Source organism: Cyanistes caeruleus, chromosome 5 (genome assembly GCF_971803275.1).
Source record: "Cyanistes caeruleus chromosome 5, bCyaCae1.hap1.1, whole genome shotgun sequence".
Classification (NCBI taxonomy): Eukaryota; Metazoa; Chordata; class Aves; order Passeriformes; family Paridae; genus Cyanistes; species Cyanistes caeruleus.
Genome location: NC_141705.1, coordinates 56,922,766 through 56,944,309, shown reverse-complemented (window position 1 = coordinate 56,944,309; position 21,544 = coordinate 56,922,766). Strand labels below are relative to the sequence as shown.

General features: G+C 37.0%; 1 protein-coding gene across 16 annotated transcripts in view; it reads left to right on the top strand.

Moving 5' to 3' along the window:
• LOC147653144 (uncharacterized) overlaps window positions 1–21,544 on the top strand; it is a 161,224-nt gene that overhangs the window by 84,063 nt on the left and 55,617 nt on the right. For all 16 annotated transcript variants that reach the window (XM_086889321.1, XM_086889318.1, XM_086889311.1 and 13 more), the window contains one exon: window positions 10,299–10,369. In XM_086889321.1, coding sequence (XP_086745447.1) covers window positions 10,299–10,369 — 71 coding nt within the window. The remainder of the gene's footprint in view (window positions 1–10,298; window positions 10,370–21,544) is intronic.

The window sequence follows — 21,544 nt, the reverse complement described above, 5'->3', positions numbered from 1 at the left end:
ATTTTCTGGTTTTTTATGGTAATACTGCTACTAAGTTTACATGATTTTGTTGACTTTTAAGGGCAGGTTAAAATTCTCTATATCTATTTTCCTACTGACAGCTAGCTGTCTTCACATGGATGTATTAAAAAATGAAACTACCACCACTACCTGTATTGAGAGAAGAAATTGTAAAGTGCTTTTCAGTCTTTAAAAAGCATTTAGAAATTCTGCTTTCCCAGCACTAACATCCTTCCTCATGCCATGTATGAAACCCACTGAAGCATTAAAAATTAATCACAAACACTTTGCTAGTGGTTTTGTTTGTTTGTTTTCTGAAAAATGTTCTTTGTTATCTGAAAATGGTGAGCACTCCTCTTAACAACTAAATATTCAAGAAAATGAGGGAAAAAATACAGAGCTAGGAACTGATACTCCAGATTCATTCTGTCCTTCTGCAGTTTGATCTTGGTCAGCTCCAGCAACAATAATTTCAGCATAATGAAAAGCAAGAATTGTTGCTAGTATTTAGTGAAATTATTGAAACATGTAGAAAAAGAAAATTTAAAAATCAATCAAATATCTGACAGGATAAAAATGACTATTTTTTTGTCACTAAATTTTGGAAAATGGGAAAAAATAAAATTTAACAGATTTTATGTAAATAAAAATATGACTGACTTGCAGTCTTGTAGCCAAAATTTTAAAATCTAGATGACAAATGTTAAGATCCTAAAATGTATTTCTGCACAGAGGCATCACTTTCTGTAAATGCTGAGAACCCACAAAACAGAAGTCATTTAAGTGACAGAATATTGCAAGTGTTTCACTTCACAGTTTTAAAATTCAGGGCATTTTTACTTATAAATACTATTGGAGAAAATATAATGTTTCTTTTTGGAGAAAATGAAGTATGGGCATTACTTGAAAGATTATATACATAGGAAAATACAGTGTATTCTTTGGTGAAAAATACTTAGGTGAAAAAGGCTAGATATATTAATTTTGCATTTTAAAAATAATATATTTTAGTTTTGCCTTTTTAAACAATCTTTCCTTTGTATAGCAATTCTTTTGTTTTAATGAATTCCAAAATATCATTTGTATCTTGTCATATGAAACCCCTGAAAATAGTTTTTAAAAATCTTTTACTTTTAGACAAGAACTGAAAGAAGTTATTCATAAAGTTCTGTTTCATAATCTTAAGGCACAGAGGTTTGAAATTTTTGCTTGACTCTGGTTGGAAGTTTATCCTTCCTATCCAGTTTTCTGGGATGTCTGAAATAAGGGTCAAATTCTCAAGGTGGAAAACTTCCTGCTGTGCTTAGTTTATTCCTGATTCTTGCACAACCAGGAAGAAAAAATGTGATGCTGTTATCTAAGCACAGTAATTTGTGCAAATGGAGTGAGGGGGTTCTGCAGTAGAGGATTAGGCCTGGTTTTAACCTTATAAATGTTTGTATTTCCTGCCTAGAGGAGGGCTCTGACTTCATGCTGCCCTGTAACCCCAGACTAGAATGATGTGGTGATTGTAGTATAAGAGAATTCGAAAAGCCATTGCTTTGGGTTATACCAAGGATACTTGCAGGGCTGCTGTACATTGTGTACACTGAAGTTCCCCTCTGCAGGCTATGGGGGATGGTACAGAGAACTGTACAAGAGCAGTGGGAATAATAATCCTGAAAGTCTCCTTACCTACAGCAAGCAAGCTGGTGTGTGTGGTGTGCAGCACAGATGCCTTGTCAGCAAGAGGCAGGGGAGAGGGACAGCTGGATGTGTCTGGTGTGCAGGTGTTTCAGCTGGTATTCACACTGGCTACTGGCAAACAGATTTTTTTCTCCTTTTTTTTTTCTTTAATTTCTTTTTCTGGTGGAGGAGGAAGAGACAGTGGGAGGTAAAGAAAGAAGAGGGATCACCCACAGTCATTTCCCAGAATGGAAGAGGAGAAAAGCAGCACATCAGCTCAACCCCTGTTTACACTTAGAACTGGCTCAACTTTCCTTTGGAAGTATAAATCAAATGGTACAGACTTGGGATGTTTTTCTCTCTCCTGTGAAGACAGCCTCTTCTTTTTTTTGACTTATGAGGATTGTGTTAGTACTCCAGGAGTTCTGCATTGCAAGTTGTAAACTTGACTCTGGGCTTTTTTGACTGAAAGCAACAATTTTCTCTTCAGTAGGTTTCTTTTTCCCTTGAAAGTCACATAGTGACTTGTGTCACTAAGAACTGCTTCAGTGACATAAAGTGGTTACACATTCAGTAGCTCTAGATGCTTCCTTGGGAGCATTTTTTCCTGAGGAAAATACTTTCCAGATTATCATGACTGCACCTGCCTTCTGTGACTGAAGCTGTGAAGGGCATGGAGAAGTTATTTGCATTCTGAAATTCTTGACAGTGATTTCTGAAGTGATTGACACCTGGTAAAAGCTAGAGTAGCTCTTGGGATATTCTCACCTAAATCAAGCTAAAGACCCACTCAGAGAAGTTGTAGGTGATCTGCAAGCTTAACTTCACTGTTCTGTTCAATTTAGGCTTTTGATAGTGAAGTCCTAGTATAAGTTACTGGGGTCTGCCTGCATTCACATAAATATTACAGTTAAAAGACTTTCTCATAATTTCATTTTTGTTTGTTTTGTTTTGTTTTTTGGTGGTGGTGGGTTTTTTTTTGTTTTGTTTTGTTTTGTTTTGTTTTCTTTCCCCTCATGTAAATGTAGCAGTCGGGAATCAGGTTTTTCATCTATATTGGACACATGCCATTTGGTCCCACATCTGTTCTCCGACAGTAGCTGGTTTCAGATGCCTTGAAGGGGAGTATATAGCAATGTAAATTATTATTACTGTTATTGTATTTGCTACATTATGGTATTGCTACCAGATGCCACTTGAGGATTGCATCTCTCCTCATTTGGGATATACATTATACTTAAATCTTGTCAACCATTTTTCAGTTTTGTCAAGGCTGCATTGGAACCATCCTTAGAGTAGAGAAAATCATAATGTTCTTCCTCAGTTTGTTCCATGTTGGTTCCCATTCTATCAGCATCATTTCCCGTAGAGCTTGGTTTTGCTCTTGAGTCAAAGGGCAGAGTTTTCTCATGATTCTCTATTAGCTAGTCATAAGATCTGAATGATTTTGATCTTTTAGTTTATGGGAACATTGACTTCCATGTCACTGAAAGCTAAGCTAAGATGCCTTTGCTTGCTGGAATTTCTGACACAATTTAGAGTGGCTAATGGTTAAGTTATTATAATAACAGCCAGGGCTCTAGCCTGTTTCTTCATCCTTGAGGCTTGCTTTCCTTCTTCACTGAATTGCTCTACTAATATCATACAGTAGTTTGGTGAACAAGTCTGCTGTAGCACAGATTGTTATATGCATCTTCTTGGACCAAACTAGAACTAATAATATGTAACATATAAATCAGTGATGTCACTGTTTTGGAGAATGCCTTCTAAACAATTGGGCATTCTGCCCTTCACCAGTCAGTATGCTGACATATTTAGTCATGTGTACGTTATTGTCAATCCTATAATTGCTTGGATTTATGTAGGTCTTCAGGAGACAAGTGATTTGGGTTTGATTTTTGGTTCTCCCAGAATATTCTAGAGAGTGTCACATTCTGGTTGATGTTTAATCTCTCCTCATTGGAATGTGAGCATGAATATTCCCTAAGCAGACAAGTGATCTGTGCAGCCCAGTTACTTCCCACTTCCCAATTTCAGATCTTTAGATGAAAGTCACTATGAAAGCTATTCTATGGATTTTCCACCTAATTTAGAATTAGTTCTTCCAAATCTAGAATCAGTTGTTTTTATTAGGAAAAGCTAGATGCAGACCCTGACAGTATAATTTCCTCACATAACTTACTGCTTCCTTTTTTCTTCTTTGCCTTTTTAATATATTTTCTGTTCATTGCCTTCATCTTTGTTTTTGTATGTAGACATTTATCTCCCCTATGGAAATTTGCCAAATGTATTCTACAGTCTCATAACGGGATGATCACTTCATTTCCCCTAGCTGTCCTTTTGAGACTATTCTGCAATACATGAGACTAAAACTCTATCTGTGAGAAGTAGTTACAAATAGGCAGAAAAGTGTTCTGAGAATTCATCTCGAAACTACTTAGCTCTTACCCGGACTAAGAATACCGCAGTTGGTGTGGAATTTCGAAGCTGAGAACATTGTCTATTGCATCAACCTTCCTAATCAATACCCTCTTTCTCTGCCAGAAGGTGCTCCTGTATCTTTCACTTCTGGGTTTATTCTCCCTTACATCAGGTCTAGCAGGTCCTGCTGCTGCAAGGGTGTCAGCTCATCCAGCATCACTCATTTCTTGGTGGGTGAAGACAGGATTTTTCCATTGGAGCAGCTCACTGAACTGATTCAGCCAGGGGCCTCGGGATCTTTGCTTCCAAATGGAACTGGAGAGAGGGAGAGAGCATTCAGCTCACGGGCTGGGGGTAGGGGGAGCAGGATTTCCCCTTTTGGCAGCCACCTGCAGCTAGACCAGATTATGTATAATGTCAAGCCACATTCTTAAACAACTCACAGTGTTTCTGATCTAGTGAGACCGGAGTGTTTGATGTACTTAGTGGAGATTTGACTTTTCAAATAGGTCTGGCAGCAAGTACTAAAAAGCAGGTGTCCTCCAGATTGGTGTATGACTTACAAAGCCAAGAGAAGGCTTCACAGAAGGGCAGCTACTAGAAAAAAAACAATCATAAAACAAATAAGACACCATTAGTTTAAATGGGCAAAAGGCCACAAAGGAAAGGACCTGGCAGCTGACACCAATATTATTACTGGCTGAAAAGAGATTTGAACTTTTTTGGCAACAACAAATGTCAGAGAATTGGATTTGAACAGGTGAAATTTATTATAACCTTTGGACACAAAGACACAGAAGATCAGTGTGGATGTTCATATAATGAGGACTATCTGCAGCAATAGATAAAGAAGAGAATCAGAGTATATAAAATTGTCATTGCAAGAAAGTGTAAAGAGGTGAAGTTTTCCTAAGACTATGAGTCACAGAAAAACAGTGGGAATTGGGTGCCTTCTTTTCTCTTCTGAAAAGCTTCCAGCCAAGCTCCCTGAAATGACACTACTGAGGAAATGTGATCTTTCTCAGATCTTCTAAGTGCAAACCTGTTCAAAGCACAGGAAAGTCACATATTTCAGGGCCTTCAAAAAGATGGAGGAGGACAACTACCAAAGCAGTAAAGATTTTAAGAAACAGAGAAATTGATGTTGTGCTCAATAAATATGAACCTTGGGTTTACAGCATTGATGGTGAACTGTCAGCTGAGACTTTAAAATTATGTTTTCTCTTACTCTGTATAAAAACTGAAGAAAACAATGGCATGTGTTTTAAGAGCAGGAGTTCACCTATTTTTCTTTTCACTTTTCCTATGCTTCAGTAAAATGTGTCAAGCATAAACTGTGGTTCTGTTCATCCTTTTGTTCAAAATGCAATATATCAATTCAGTTTCTACATACAGTATTGTATACATTGCACTTGATGTTTTATCAAATAATCTCTGTTCCCAATCCTAACAAAAATATTTTAAAATTAATGTATGGTAATATAAATTCATATATCAGATAGAATAAGTTATTAGACTAAATATATAATATTTCAGCTGGACAGAATTTAGTTTCTGTTCTCAAGAAAATACGGTGTGCAGCTGTTTTTTAAGCTGCTTTCTGTGTTGAAATGTGTACTGATACATATTCTTGTCTTGTTTTTCTTCTGCCCTAGGACAGCACTGGGGATAAATTACTCTATCTGAATGGACCATTTCCTATTAAAATACTTAAATAAACACAGGAGAAACTAGCATATATGCAGGCACCTAGGTACTCATATTTACATAAGCTTAGTCACTCAGAGTCTGTAGTTTTTTTCCTTTTCCTTTTTGAGTGGAAGAAATATTATAATATATCATCTGCTTTTGAAATAGTGGTGTGGTTTGTATTTTTTTTATTTTTGCTTCAGTTTCAGGGATTTAATTGTTCAGGGTTGGGAGGGCTGGATGTTTTTGTGCTTGGTTTTTTATTTGTTTTTTTTTTTACTGTCGGATGCTCAAACACTGGCACAACTTGCCCAGGGAGGTTGTGGAGTCTCTGCCTTCGGATATACCTAAAAATCCAACTAGATGTGGTCCTGGGCAACCTGCTCTAGGTGATCCTACTTGAGCAGGAAGTCCTCCGGAGATCCCTTCCAACCTCAGGAATTCTGTGGCTTTTAACTGGAGACTTACTTATATTCTTTTTTTAGCTGGGTGTTTTTTCAAGCACAGAGAAAAAAATAAGTCAAGCAAACCTCTTTTGTAAAGAGGTTTAAAAACTGAGAAATATCAGAAAGAAATGCAAGTGAACAATGCGCATCCTACCAAGCTGATGGCTGATGGGCTGAGGAGTGGTGAGGGCTTGCAAGGGCAAAAGCACATCAGGCAGAGCTGGTCTTTCCAGAATGGTAAGAAGATATAAAAACTCTTCATAATGAAGAAAGTATGAAGCAGTAATATTTTTGGTTAGTTTTTTATTTAGCTTTCTCTGTGTTTTTAGATTTTTTCAAGGACATTTCTTTCAACATCTGGTTTTCTCAGTTTTACCAGAGTGAGTCTTGTTTTTCTGAAAAGCTGGAAATGCAACTTACTGTATAAGGATTACTGATCTTTCCAAAGCTGCTCACAGCTGACACACATAGAACCATCGAGTGAGTCATAAAGCCCAGTCAGCTGCATCTTTTGCATGTTCCTAGGTGAGATTTAGTGAGTACTCACTTTGTAGATTTTGAAAGCTGTCCAGGAACTTTGACAAAAAACAGCCTGAATGTTGCTGCTGAAAAAAAAACCAACAAAAAACCCAGAAAGCAGCATTGGAAAGTTGTTTTTTCACAATCCAAACTATTTTCTGCTGCAAGCAGGTGAAATTATATTGTCAGGAAAGCCCTTCCACCAATATATGGTATAATTTGTGATGGATAGAAAATTGTCTTTTGGAATAACATTTCACTGGCATGACAAAGCCTTTAATTTTTTATTCTTTAGAATAAAAATTCTTTAGAATAAATTCCTTCCCCTAAGGAATCTGTGGGTCACACTAGATTGAGTTATATCGAACAACCTGACTCCTCTTTCTGCTTTTCATGTCTGTAACTGTGCTACCGCTGATTTAGTTGGAAGCCTCTTTAAAGATGGGTGTTTTCATCCATGGTAGACTAGGAGGCTGGGTAAGTCAGTTAAAGAAAGAACAGTTCATATACCTGCCAGGAGTATGAATTTCTTCTCCTCTCAGTATATTTTGTTTCTTTAGAGCAGCTGGATAGACTCTGTATTGCTTGCCAGTGGAGAGGAACTTAGTCTCTATATGAGCTTCCTAATGTGAACAGTCTTTTTGAAAGGCTACAGTTCAGATGTTCTCAGTTTTGGAACTTTTTATTCTATGCTTTTATAATTCTCTGTATTTTTCTCTTTTGAGCTCCAAATTTACTTGTAAGTATTTTACACTTTGGAAAAATTATCAGTTTCAAAGGTAAATGCTTAGAATTAGGAATTTCATTCTGTAGTTGGCAGAGCTTTGTTTCTTTGAACTATTAAATTATAATAGGCCTGATTCTTACTTGGAAAAGTAATCCATGTTTTTAGAATGTTGGGAATCTACTGTTTTTTTTTTAAAAAAACAAACTAAACAAGCAAAGTTCATTACACTAGTTGATGGGAATTATGCAATGCACAAAAATTTAGATATTAGATATTTTAGATGCTATGCCTCTGGTACACCAGTGCACTGAAAATCTTTGTTGTTCTTTGAAAATGCCATTTAATAGCCGTCTGAATATCACCTACATACACCAGTATTTTCTGGATACCAAATACTTTCTCAGAATAAACACGCAGGAGATGGCCAAAGGTTCAAGGTCAAGTGCAAAGTAGGACAGGAGAGGGAGGACATCATTTTCAAGTGCCTCTTGGTAAAATAACCAGAGAAGACAGTAAGCCATTCATAAGGATTAAGGCTAATGGGTGAAAGTAAATTGTTTTAATTAGGTTTCTGAGTTTTAATCCAAAACAAAACTTGCAAGAGGCGTATTGTAGATATCAGCATTTGATCCTGCCCTATTAAATACATTTTCAGCATCTCAAGAAAAAGCAGCAATGGGATCGTCATCATCTCTCACCTCTCATAATATCTGTAGCACTCTTCTTAAATTATCAGCTGCCTCCCTGCCTGGCATGAAACTGCCTTGATCTTGATTTACAATGGTGGTAATGCTTTTGTTTAGTCTCGTGGTTAGCCATTTAGTAAATATTTTTAAAACTACATTTAACAAAGATACAGAATGATAGTCCTTACATTTACTGAGACTTTATCAGGTTTCAGAGTGTACAGATTCTCCTTCACTTTTCATTGATAATGGTATTGCACCTTTACCTGGTTTTGTGCAAGGCATTTTGGAGGCACTGTTTTAGGTTAATGTAGGGTTTCTGACTTATATCCCCTGCTGTCACCCACCCTGATCAGTCCAATTGCCAGACTCCAATTACTGCACCATTTAATTCAATATATACAAGTACAGTTGCGCATTCCTTTCAATTTGGCACACATATGGCAGCAGATAGCAGTGCCCCAGTGGAGCTTAGAGAGAGGCAGGGAATAGCCATAAAATTTGGAAGAGTATGCAAGAGAAACATGTAATTTTTTAAGCACTTTCTATAGTGGTGCTAAATGTGGTATAGGCAAAGAACAGAACTTATCTCTCCCTTTCGGTATTGTCAAGGAGCGCTTCATGAGCCTAAAAAACATGTGAATGATGTGGATAGGGACATGAATTTAGCACTTTTCCATACCTGGGGTTGTCCAGTAGCTAAAAAGTGACCTCAATTTTCCTCAAGTATGCAGTCTTTGGGACTCCAGGAAAAAAACAAGGATGTATTTGCTTATCTTCTCTTCCTGTATATCACTATTCAGTGGCACTTATTGCCGTATTAATGGATTAGTTTTGTTTGCAATCAGTTCTGCCACATTTAGACCAACTCCAAATGTGCATGTCCTCAAATATGATAAAAATTCAGCTAAAGAAATTTAAATTCAGTAAAGTTCTGAAGATTTTCAATAACAATTTTTAATGAAAGAACCATTGCTTCTTCTAGGTCAAGTGGATATAAAAAGCGGTGGTCAGACTTGTTTAAACATACATTAAAGAATTCCAGTTTTTAACTGTTCTAAAAAATTCTGTGGTATTTTGTTGTGTAATCGACAGCCTGTGCATCTGAAATGTTGATATAATTCAGCACCATTTTACAACTTAAAGCCTTTAATAGAATGCAGTCACTTGTAACGCATCTCACTGTGTGATTGGGTGGGACATACAAGAACTAAATGTCCATCCAATGAACAAGAGAAACATGAAATGTTTTCCAAGTTTGGAGAGACACTGATGAAAATTGTGGATGTAGTCCTTTAATCATTATTGAGATTATATTTTGAAATTAAGATTCCCCAAAATAAGGTGATTTAAACTTAGGAAACACATTTTTACTGAAAGTACCCTTCATGACTTATTCCTAGGGATGATCCTGCAGTTAGTGGTTTTGAAAGAGTCAAATGCTTTACCTCTGAGAAAACATTTGCTTTCAGAGTAACTCTTTATCTTCCAGCAGTATTCAAGGAAATTGGGTGAGAGAATGTACTATAATATTGAATAAGAAGGAGCTAAAGGAAAGCTTCCTTCATTTTCTTGCTTTCCTTGCCAGCTTGCACTGCAGCTCCAACCTTCATTTCCCTGGCAGGAAGGAGAAAAGAAGAAAAAAAACAGTGGATTCCTCAGCATAACTTCCTCTGTTCTCTGAAGTTTAGCCACTGGTCTAATCTCTGAAAGTTTTTCCTGGCTTGCATTGACTTGCTGCTCAGACAATGAGCACTTTTTTAACCTGTCAGGAGCTGAATTGCTTGGCCTGCCACCGGGTTGACAGTGTGCCGCTGTTTCTGAGACTACTCTGTTCCTGAGATGCAGCACTGACACAAATCTGTACAAGGGCTGATTCTGTGAGTGCCCTAATGGAATCCCCTTCAACCGCTGTCTGCTTAGTAAGGCTCAGTGAATACTCAAGGGGAGACTCCTTGGCAATGGATTTTGCCTTTTGCAGGAATTCTGTGTTGGAATTTTTAGTATAGGATTGCTCTGTTGGGCTGTGTGCTCTTTTTTTTAAAAAAATAAAAATCACTCAGTTTGCAGTTAAAGTTTTGTTTATGTTTCTGCAGTGTTTAAAGTTGTTCCTTATCTATTGCCTGTGCTCTTTATCATTCATAGGTCTGAGGGAGATGGAAAAGACCTGCTGGATTTCAGGGAGGGAGGTAGGCAAGCCAGAAGCAGAGACAAAGGTAGGCTTGGTCCTCAAGAACAAATAACACAGTAAAGAATGACATTTCCTTATTATACTGTTTTCCCACAATATAAATGTGCCCCCTACTGCAGTATTTTCAACCAGAAATTTATGCCTATATATATATATATATATACACCCCTGCATGTGTGTGTGTATGTAAATACAGGCTTCATGACTGCTGAAAGTCTGAAACCTGAATGACTGAAACTGTATTGATGTGGTTTCAGAGGTTGAATGTCACCCACCTGTACCTGCAGTCGGGAGATTTCACACCACCACACAAAAACACAACATAATTCACTTTGGTATTTGACAGCGGACATCACACCTGCAGCACACCCAGGCTGCCCCCAAGCAGTGTCACAGGAGCTGCCCCTGCACCAGGCAGTGAGAAGGATGTCCAAAGTGACCTGCATGATAATTCTGTGCATTATTTGCTTTTCATTATTCATTCATTTTCCAATTAGCATCCGCATCTCATTGTGTTTAGAGTTTTTTCTAAACACACAGTCAAATCCGTGGTGTGAAAATTTTATCTGACAGTATTTGGGTTTTCTTCTCATGCTTATATGTATTTTTTGGGGGACTTGCAGGGGCCTTTTCAGCCCTCCTTTGGTCTGTCAGGAACAATATTTTGTCATATCTATAGTAGGGCTGAAAAGATCACTTTTCCAAAAGGTGGGGCTGTTTAGATGTTTGCCTCACACTGTTCGATTTCCTATTTCCCTGCTAACTCATGATTTCTTTAAATGCCATGCTGTAAAGGAAGGTTGGGCTTCTAAGTCTATTTTAAATTTTATTCTTGATAGTTTTCATTTCTCACTGTGTGGTAACTGTACTGGATCTGTGCTGTAGAATTTACACAAAAAGTTCTATGAGATTTGCTGGGTACAATTGTGAAAACTGTTCAGTATATCCTGTTTTCTAAATGTCAGCTTTTTTTTCTTTTTTTTCTCTTTCATAGTGGGTGGGCTGACTAAACAGAGACTTTTTTACATGGTACTTTGCTGTTTTCTAAACAGAGCAGCTATGTATGCTATCTAGTTTATATACAGCTTCTTTTTTTTTTTTTTTTTTTTTTTTTTTTAAGAAGCAGGGTACCCTTATAAATATATTGGATTTAAAAGAAGCCAGTCCTACAGAAAGTGCTTTGTTTCTAGTATCTAAAACTTCTCTTGATATTTTTTCCTTCGTATTTTATTTGTTGCTTTGCTGTGCACCACTTTCTCTGTGTTTTCAAATAATTATGCATAGGTCCTACAATACAATAAGGCCAATGTTTGCAAGAGTTTTTGTTCTGACATATAACATGGAATGAAGCTAATCAAAATCTAAGTGTGGACTTTGTACTCACTGCAGCTTCTAAAATACATAATCAACATTATTTTGGGCCTTATGACAGCATTTGGCTTTAAAACATTAAAAAAAAGGACCATTCCAAATTAGGAAAATTAAAACAAAGAGCTATCCTAAAATAAATAATTAGTATTCTTAAAATATATCAGCACATAAATACATCTTGGATAACTGCCACTTTTGGGCTTGCTGGAGAGTCAAAGGAAGGCACTTTTTTTGCTGCAATTAATGCCTCTAAATGGACCACATACAAAATTATTACCCTAAATAAATTAATTAATCCTGCAGGCAGCATATCAGACCAGGTACTGCATGGCAGAATTCAGAGTGAAATTAAAGGCTCTTCTGAGCAAAGCTGATTCCCAGCCAGGGCAGCCCTCATAAGCACTAGGAAAGTCACCTGAAAGTTGCCACTGGGGATGTTGCCCAATCTTTATTCACTCTAAGTCTGAAAATGGATTTCTCTGGATCTCTTGGGGCCAGGTCTGTGTGTACAAAGAACTGATAAAGTGTGTGCTGAACTCTCTTCCTACAGCTCTGCCAATGTAGCTGTATCTTTATTTCCGTGCTATGCTTTTTCTTTGTAGTTTCTTTTGGTTTGATTTCCTTTTCTTGATTATTTCTTGCCTTTTTTAGTATTCTGCCCATTCCTGGCAAGACTGAACTCCTTTTTCTAGATTTCAGCCATGCCCCTATCCACATAAAAGTTCTTGACTATGGTACTTGATTTGATAAATGCCTGTTGAGTGACATCTTAGAGTTGAAGGCAGTAATAACCAAGCAGCTAGCCAGTTAAAAAATTCAGCTTAGGTTTCCTTTGGAAGTGATTACTTAGGGCTGCATCAGCTTTCAGTTTTGTTGCACAGTACATTGCTATTTCTGTGGTTTAGAAAGTGTTTGATGAGGATGTGTGCTTCTCTTAGATTAAACCTGGTCTTGATCCTATGACAATGTGAGTGTTCCAGCCTTGATCCCAAGTAACAGTTAACATTAGAAGCATGAAGAGTTTCTGTGGGTTAGTGGTACGAGTCTCATATTGAATGTTCTGTTTCTTTGATGGAAAAGTGTTTATCCAGAAAGATGCTTTGGAGAGAAATTTTTTATTCAGTATGATTCAGTTTGATCAGTCACTTTTGTAGGGGAGGTGATCTTTGATGCTTTATTTGGTTATTTGCACTGCCACAGAAGTATTCCTGGGGAGCGATTGAATTTTAAAGGGGAGCAAAAGGCAGCCTGTAACGTTTGCTTCCCAGGTTCCACTGCCCACAAAACAGCATCACTCCGTGGGGAAGTAGGAGGTTCTAGCATTCCTTGGGATGTGTGGGAAATGGCGTGTGTGTTTATATGGCCGTGGTTTCACCTTACACAGGGACCACCAGGTTTTAATGACACACTTGGCCACAGGAGGTTCAAGCCACTGACCACTGTGTTTATTCCAATGAGCCAGCCCGCTGGCACTGGGAAATCTTTTACCCCAGTTTACACCACGACATAAAAATAAAACAACACATTTCTTGTCTATAGTCACATTTTCCAATATTGGCACTGGAGATTCCTAGGGAAGGCTTTTTTTTTAAAACATTTTTTCCCCCCATGTGCTACCTGTTAATGGCAAATATAATGGAGGGTGTTTTGTCAGAAGGACAGAGGACAGCGTGAGTGTGCAAAAAATGAATTTAGGCAGTACATCTTTAAAGAAACTAAGAAACTTCTAGAGTGTGGGGTGAAAACAGTCCAGCTCCCCATGATGTCCTGTTTCTAATGAATGCTTTGTTCCACATCAGATTCTTGCTTTTCAAAGTAAATAAGGCTGGATGCTGAAATTTTCTTCAGAAACCTCATGTTTGTTAGTACTGTTTGAGGGGTAGGGAATGGGAGCAAAACTTTCAATCAAATGAATTATTAATTTTACAGTATTCTCCATTATTTTTTTTTTTCCAAATCCATTCTTAAAATAACTAGGAAGAGAGAGGAAAGTCAGATGTCCCAGCAATTTCAGGCAGATTCTTCTCTTTACGAAGAATATATGTCCACTGGTGGTGATGAATAATGAAAGGATGTTACCTATTGATTCATTGATGCAATATTGATGACTGACAAAATTGTGACGTAAAGGGGGGATTAGATGGAGGTAAATTATGTAGGGCTAGTAATGAAATGAATGAAAGTGTCATTAAAGTGTTGTAGAAAATGTTCTTATGGGATTGGTTTAGGTCTGGATATGTCTTGTACTAGAATTATAAAGTTTAATCTGTTCTTGATTAAGTCAACTAACTGAAATATCTAGTTGGAGGTATATGTATATCTGTTATTGAAGTCAACCCTGAAAACTTGTTGTGGGATTGGTGAAAGCCTGGTTGTCTTTGGTTTGGACCTTTTAACCATGCTTACCACAAGCTACCTAAAATATAAAGAGCCTCCTTTTTACTCAGGCCTTTTCTGATGTTGAAAAATACGGACTGTTTGGCAGGGTGACATTATGTAAGTGCCCTCATTCTCTCCTATATTGTGGAGAAATGGCAAGATTCATTTAAATGTTTCACAGGCTGTTGTTCATAATTACTTGTTTTGAAAGGTTTGAAAGGTTTTCCTTTCCAGTGTCTGGTTGTTTTACACATTTCCACAGTGGTGAGGCTTTAGTTTTTATAGTGTGTTATCGAATTTGCTTCTCTTTGCTATCATTCTTCCTCTCGTTTTGATCACTAAGAATACATTCTGCCTGCATACTGCATGTATTTGTTTTCCCTTTCTCAGTATATCACCAACAATGATTGAAATATGGGCTGCACACAAAAACACAGAAGCATTCACTGAAGTTCTTCTACTGACAAGAAACTTCTTTATTTTTGCCTTTAGCACCTCTTTCCTATCTGCTATTCTGCCATGCTTGAAAAATGAGAGAGCTTAGGAGGTCTGCACCTTCACTTTGTAGCACAAATTAAATACATGAGTTATTGGGCAATCTCCAATTCCACTAATTGCATTTAATAATGAGATATTTCTTGAGAAGTGCAGTGAGGATTAAATACCTTTGGTATATTGAGCTTGTAAAGTATAAAGGCCCTAATTCAACACTATTTAAGCATGTGACTAGCTCCAAGCACATCTGCTTTACTTCCATAGGAATCAATGGAATTTAGCCATGTGCCTAAAGTTAAACCTGTACTAAATCACTTCTCTGAGTACAAACAAACTGTAATTTAGAACTTATAAAAGCTATCTCTTTTCTCCCGAGTTCTACAGAGAAATTTCTAATCAGACTGAAGATAAGAAGCTCTCTTTTTTAGAAGTAATATTCCATTTTCTTTTCAAAATAGCTTTAGTTTATTTTGATCAATATACTAACTTTAATGCCCATGGTTTCTCATAGGAAATGTCTTCTATCTATTATAAAAAATTCCTAACTATTTGAAAAGCAGTAGAGTGAGTCATAAAGCTTGTCCAAAACCATCACAGATTCTCATTTGTGTGCAAGGAAGTATTTCATGTTATACTAAAAAAAAATTATCAAAGAGAGATTGTCAGAAAAGTGTCTTCTAGTGATTCATACTCAGGGAGACTGGCATTTAAGTAAGATATTCTACAAAATAAGTAATCTGATCAATGGTTAAATAAAAATGCAAATCTGTAATTTTTATTAGCTCCTGCTCTTCTGTCCAAAAAGACTTTGAGACATGAATCGTTAATCAATGGTATCAATGATATTCAGTATGTACTAAATTCTTTAAATATTTGTATTTCATGAATAGTTGTCATGCAGAACTCTGGACAATTACTCAGAAGAAATAACAGCAATACCTGGCAGACTGATGGCAGCAGGATTCAATAAAGAGTCTTGCAAGATCAATGCTATTGTCGGAAACTTGTTTTGGTGAAAGCAAAGGTGGGAAATTTTATAAGGGAGACAGTCAAGTCTAACAGAAATTTCTCCAAGTGAGCTACACCCTGTCTTTCTATATAGCAGCAGTAATTTTACCAAGAACAGGCAAAATCTTCTGAGCCTCATTCCATTATCTAGGAAGTGTAAAGATTTGGTCAGCAGCTGGAATATATGATCTCCCAGGACTACGCAGGCTTCAATAAATGCCTACAAGTAGTAGAAATTTCTGCAACAGCAAACACAGCATTTCTTTTCTCCAGATGTTAGTCCATCCCAACAAAATGGGAAATCTGGAAATGATCAATCTTCTTTGTGAGAACTCTAGTAAACACATAGCAGCTTCATTTCCAGATGGTGAAATCCACGTGCATCAGGCTTTCCACCAAGCACTCAGATTCACCTGAATGAGGCTCTGTGTGTGCTCACTCTGTTGCTTTCCTGCTCCTGCACACATCCCCCCTTCCCTTCTGTGTCTGTTCAGAGGAGGTCTTACTTGCAGTCAGCCATACCCAAAATGTGAACTTATTGACAGTCATCTTGTCTTGTGTTTTACCTGTAATATTATGCACATGATGAATTATGGCCTAACCAGTTAGCTCTGTTGTGTAACTCAGTCAGTGACATCTAATTCTAGGGGTAATTCTTAACCCCAAAATCACATTGTCCCTCCTACTTTTTCCAGTCATTAATTCTTAAACATCTGAAGTGGTTATCTGCACTATATGTATGTGTATATATATGTATATATATATGTATATATGTGTGTATATATATATATACATACATATGTATATGTATATGTATATATATGTATATATGTATGTATGTATATATATGTGTATATATATATGTATATGTGTGTGTGTGTGTGTGTGTGTGTGTGTATATGTATATATATACCTGCAACATATAAACTAACCAAGGAGGACAGGAATAGTGGATTATGGATTTGCTCTTCTTCAGCACAGCCCCAAAAATCCATGAGGACATTTCCATAAGGGAAATATGACAGAAGTGGAGAAAGCAAAGGGGATTCAGAACCACTTCTAAAAAGGTTGTTCTACCTTTTATCTATGCTCTGAAAGCTGACTACATTAGATAATGGTGTTTAATTAGAAACTAAATTAAGTAGCATTTAAGTAGTATGTTTTAAATATCATCTGAAGACTACTACCAGTAACAACACTGATTTAAATTTTTTTGTTTGTGTTAACTATTACTTAGTTTAATATCTTTTAAAAAAATCAATTGCATTTTAATGTACTTTTTAATTCCTGCTGTGTGATGTAAACTGCCCAGTGAGATTCTTCCTGCCCAACAGAGTTTTCTGTCTATACAGACAAGCTTCAAAGAGCAGAGAAAGTATCATTATCCCCATTTTTCAGCTAGGAAAACCTGAATTCAAACATGTGAAAGCTCTATCTAGAATGAGAAAATGGGATGAGCTTAGCAGGCTCATTAGCTAGCACATTTTAATAAAATATGGTTTTAGTCTTCTTTTGATGACCAGAATGTACAGCTTTGTATTTAAAAACAATCTGTGATACTATGGTCTGTGATATAGTTACTATTTTGTGAGAAGTGGTTTCTATTCTTATATTCTTCTGTTTTTCTTAGAGCTGCTGTTTACTATCCCTGCGGTATGGGTGTTTTCAGCTAGTACTGACATATTTGTCTGTATTGTTAATTATAGGTAATACAGATTTTTGCAGCTGAGATTTTTGTAAGAGCATATATTCTGTGTCTACATTTGAACTACAATCCTTTTGATCAGTAGGAATATGCTAGAAAAAGTATGAAAATTATAGCACAGCTGCTCAATTTAGTATAGTATGTTTAATTTACTAAAGAGGTGATCAATATACAACAAGAATACCAAATTAAATGGATTTTCCTGATACTTTTATTGCACTGGTTAGAGGAGTTTAACAGATGCACTTATTATTTGGGAATCTATTATACTCAAGAGGTTATTGAGAGATGAAAAGTGAAAAAATTCTGAAGCACCTGACCAACTTGAAAATCATATGTAACCTTGGTTCTTTAGTGCAACAGAAAGACTTGGGTCTTGGTTTCTGTTGGTTTTTAAGGAATCCTCTGGTCATAAATGCTCATGATTGTTTTAAAATAGAGACTCTAAAGAAGGATTTACTAATGACTCCCAGAAGAAGAAGAAGAAGACACTAAATTGCAGTTGTGATTTTTTTTCCAGATTAGAATTCTTCTGACACATAACTGTTCACAACTCCCTGGGAATGTTTCTTGTCCTCTTGGTTAAGGAGTTGTCTTCTTCCAAATGTAGTTTTGATGAAAACTCTTAACTTGAGTTGAAATAACTCTTCAAATAGCCATACCCAAATCTGTGAAGTATTTTGGATGTGACTGTCAAGGGCTTTCATTTCTCTGTGTTGAACAGAAAGCCAGTGAACAGAGAATCATACTGGGTGAGGTTTCGGATATGTTTTTATTATCTTCTAGCACAGCAGTTTCAGTGACAATAGCTGAGATCAGTGCCTGAGAATTTTGCCCTCTCCCCAGTGCATTTTCACTTCAGAACAGCCCTGAAGATCCAGTAACAAAAAAAAGGGGATCATGTAATGTAGAAAGGAGAAATTGGGTATTAAAGGATTTTTCTAAGGCCATAAACAAGCGAGGGAAGATATTCTATCCCTCACAGAGGTGATTTTCCAACAGAAAAGTTTAAATCCATCACTGGGCAGCCAACAGAGGAATTTCTAACACCGGACATTTTTCATCTACATCCATTTTTCAGACTAACACATGATGAAATCATTAGTCCCTGTGGATCAGTGGGTATATTGCCAGTGATTTAAGTGGAACCAAGATTTCTATCTAGAACTGTTAGTCTTGTCCCAGCTTTAAAAATAGGACTGTCTGCTTTAACAAAAAATTGGGTTCCTTACTCAGACATTCTCCTTTCCTTCCTGCACAATAAGACAAATAACTGATTGATTTTTACAGAAGAGGTAGCTGCAGCCAGCCAAGGTAACTCCATTTTTAATGGCCTGAAGCCTCCTGGTAAACCAACCTCAATCAAAAAGTTGCAGTCATGAAGGATCAATGCAACATTCTAGTAAGGTTATACTTTCACTAGTAGGTTATTTTCTTCTTGGTGGAATACAACAGTAGGTCTGTGGTAAGGGGGGAGTTTGCTTTTTTTTTGTTTTTTTTTTTTAAGTAAAAAATATAACAAGTCAATAATATCATAAAATAAGTAATGCTTTTCTTCAATATGTCTGTCAAGTGAAATGAGTGATATTTTACCGGCAGTTTAGATGAGTAACTACTAGGACAGGATCAGTGTCTTGTGCTTTAAAAATAAACTTCTTTGCTCTGAGTCAACATCTGTTTTGCCTTGGCCTTCATTTAGCAGCAGGAGACCATTATCCTGTGATGACTTTCTATTCCACTGACATCTCATCTGGTGCACCGATATTCTCAGTATTTTACTCCCCTGCTGTGCCCCTTCCCCTCAGCCACACACACACAAACACTCTTTATCTCAGCCTGTAGAATGCTGTATTCTGCTGTTTCCATGAATAGTAGATTGCACATAATGTAATCAATCAGTTGCTTCTACCACTAAGGAAAAGTGCGTCCTTCCAATTAACTTCTTACATCCCAATAACACCAGCAACAGAATTGGATAGGTGCCTAAAATCAGGATCATTTATCTAAACTGCCCTGACATTCAGAATCTAAGGTGGGGGACTAGACCATCTGAGAAGGCAATCTTGCAAAAGTTCTGGCCTTTCAGATCTGGTCTAGTTATTGCTAGGTTTAGGAAAATTGAAAATAATTATGAAATAAACGAGCTGAATTTTTAGAAAGACTTCGCTTGTTTTTGTTTTGGGGCAAATATTTGGAATCAAACTGGTTTCCCCAGACTTATATGAGATAAATTATTATTCAGAGTGACTAAATCTGTTAAGTTTATTGGTTTGGGACAGTTTATTCCTAATGCTATGTCCTTTACTGTAAGATTTTTGGGAACATCATAGCGAAAATTTCTTTGCTTGATGCAGCAGGGTTTTTTTCTCCAGAAAGGAAAATAGAAGAACATAAAACCAAAATGTAGCAATGCTTGTATTGGAGCACTCCAGAGGTCTATTTAACCCAAGATGTCAACAAGAAGATGGTAAGGGTTTTGTGATTCTACAGCTTTCCTGCTTTTACGATGGTGCAAGGACTAGATGAACCCTGGGGCCAGGGCAGGGAGGGAAATTGCTGTTATGGTTTGCAGAGCTTCTGGAAGCACTCAGTGCCTAATGGGGTGAGAAGTTTCCTCCTCCTGTGTCTTTTTCCCTGTCTCCTACACAGTCATGCATGTCCACACATGCACTAAGGTAATGGAGGACCATTATGTGATGGGAGCATGGGCATGCTTTTCTTTAAGATAGTTTTTAGGATACACCCAGAAAGTCCTCTGGATGAGTCAATCAAATTCATCCCATTTTCCTCTATGTCCTTTTGAAGTGCCAAAATGCATTGAGTACCAAAGCCAAAACCTATCCTTCAGTATTATTATTTTAAATCTAAGTAGGACTAAAAGAGGATGTGTTATATGATGGGTTTACAGGCATGGTCTGAACCTGTCACCAGCAGCAAATTACATCTCTCACGTTAAAATATAACCTCCTCAGTACTGTTTATTATACCTGAGTGTAAGCTGATTGTGATGGACCATGATTGTCAACTGATGCAAGGAAGCAAGACAAAGATGGCTTTGTTCAGTTTTCTTTTTTTCCGTGAGAAGTTTAAGCTAATGTGTCTGTATGTGGCCAACTGAAAACCTCCTCCACTTACTTTTCTCAATGTGAAAGTATAATCTGTGCATTTTCTTTTCTATCCTACTGTCTTTGAGGAATGACTGTGGGAACTTGCAAGATAAAGCTGCTATTGCTGCCTACTGCTTCAGATTATGTAGTGCACACTGCAGAACCACTGTGTGTATTTTTCTTGTTCATGGGTTGTTTCACTACCTCATGCCTAAACATCTAGAATGAACTGGCATTCAAGGTTAGTAACTTATTCTAGGTGAAGTTAACCTACAAGTCTTTACAGTAATTTGGACTAGTTTCCTTTGAAACAGCATTTTCATAGTTCAGTTTTTTTACTGTATTGTAGATTCTTACTTTTCATCTATTGCCAGTTGTAGTTGATGCTTTTGCAAAGGCAATTAAGATGGGAAAGGGGGAGAAGAGTACAGACTTTCTCACAAATGTATCCTGGATTTGTTTGAAATGTTTTCAGAAATGGTATTTTCATCTCTTACTTGAGTAACTTGTAGTTCAGGATGTTTGAGGTCATGTCATGGTGCATATTTTGCCACATTAAGTGGCCACATCAGGAGGAAGATCACCCTATATCATCCCCTTTTATGTTTCACCTTGGGAGGATAAAACACACCTAAGTGTACATGGTATCTCTTGAGATGCAGGAAAAGTTCTTGTAAAGTGCTGATTTGTGTTTGAAGATAACTCAAACAATTGAATCAAAGACAATGTTAGAACTCCATGTGGAATTCCCTAATTTTTAAATAATTTAGAGAACATCCCAATCAATGTATTATTTCTGTTGGTTCTCACTTCTTTGCCATGAGAAGAAAACAGAGTTATGTGACAGTGGGAAAAGGATATTCATATTTCGGACTATTTCCATATCATCTTGCAGTTCATTGCTGTGTTGAAAAACACATTTTCTAAGCTTAACCTGCATGTTTCAGGGAGATGAGCTCCTTGAATTCAGCTTGGGATGAGGTTCTAACATTTACTGCTCAGTCATCTGATTCACAGGGCTCCCAGCTTTGCACCTCTACTGGAGTTTTCCATACAAATACAGTTTCAAGCATTGATAAAGTATATATGGCAAGTATTTGATTCAGAACACAGCAAAGAATTGCCCATGAGTAGA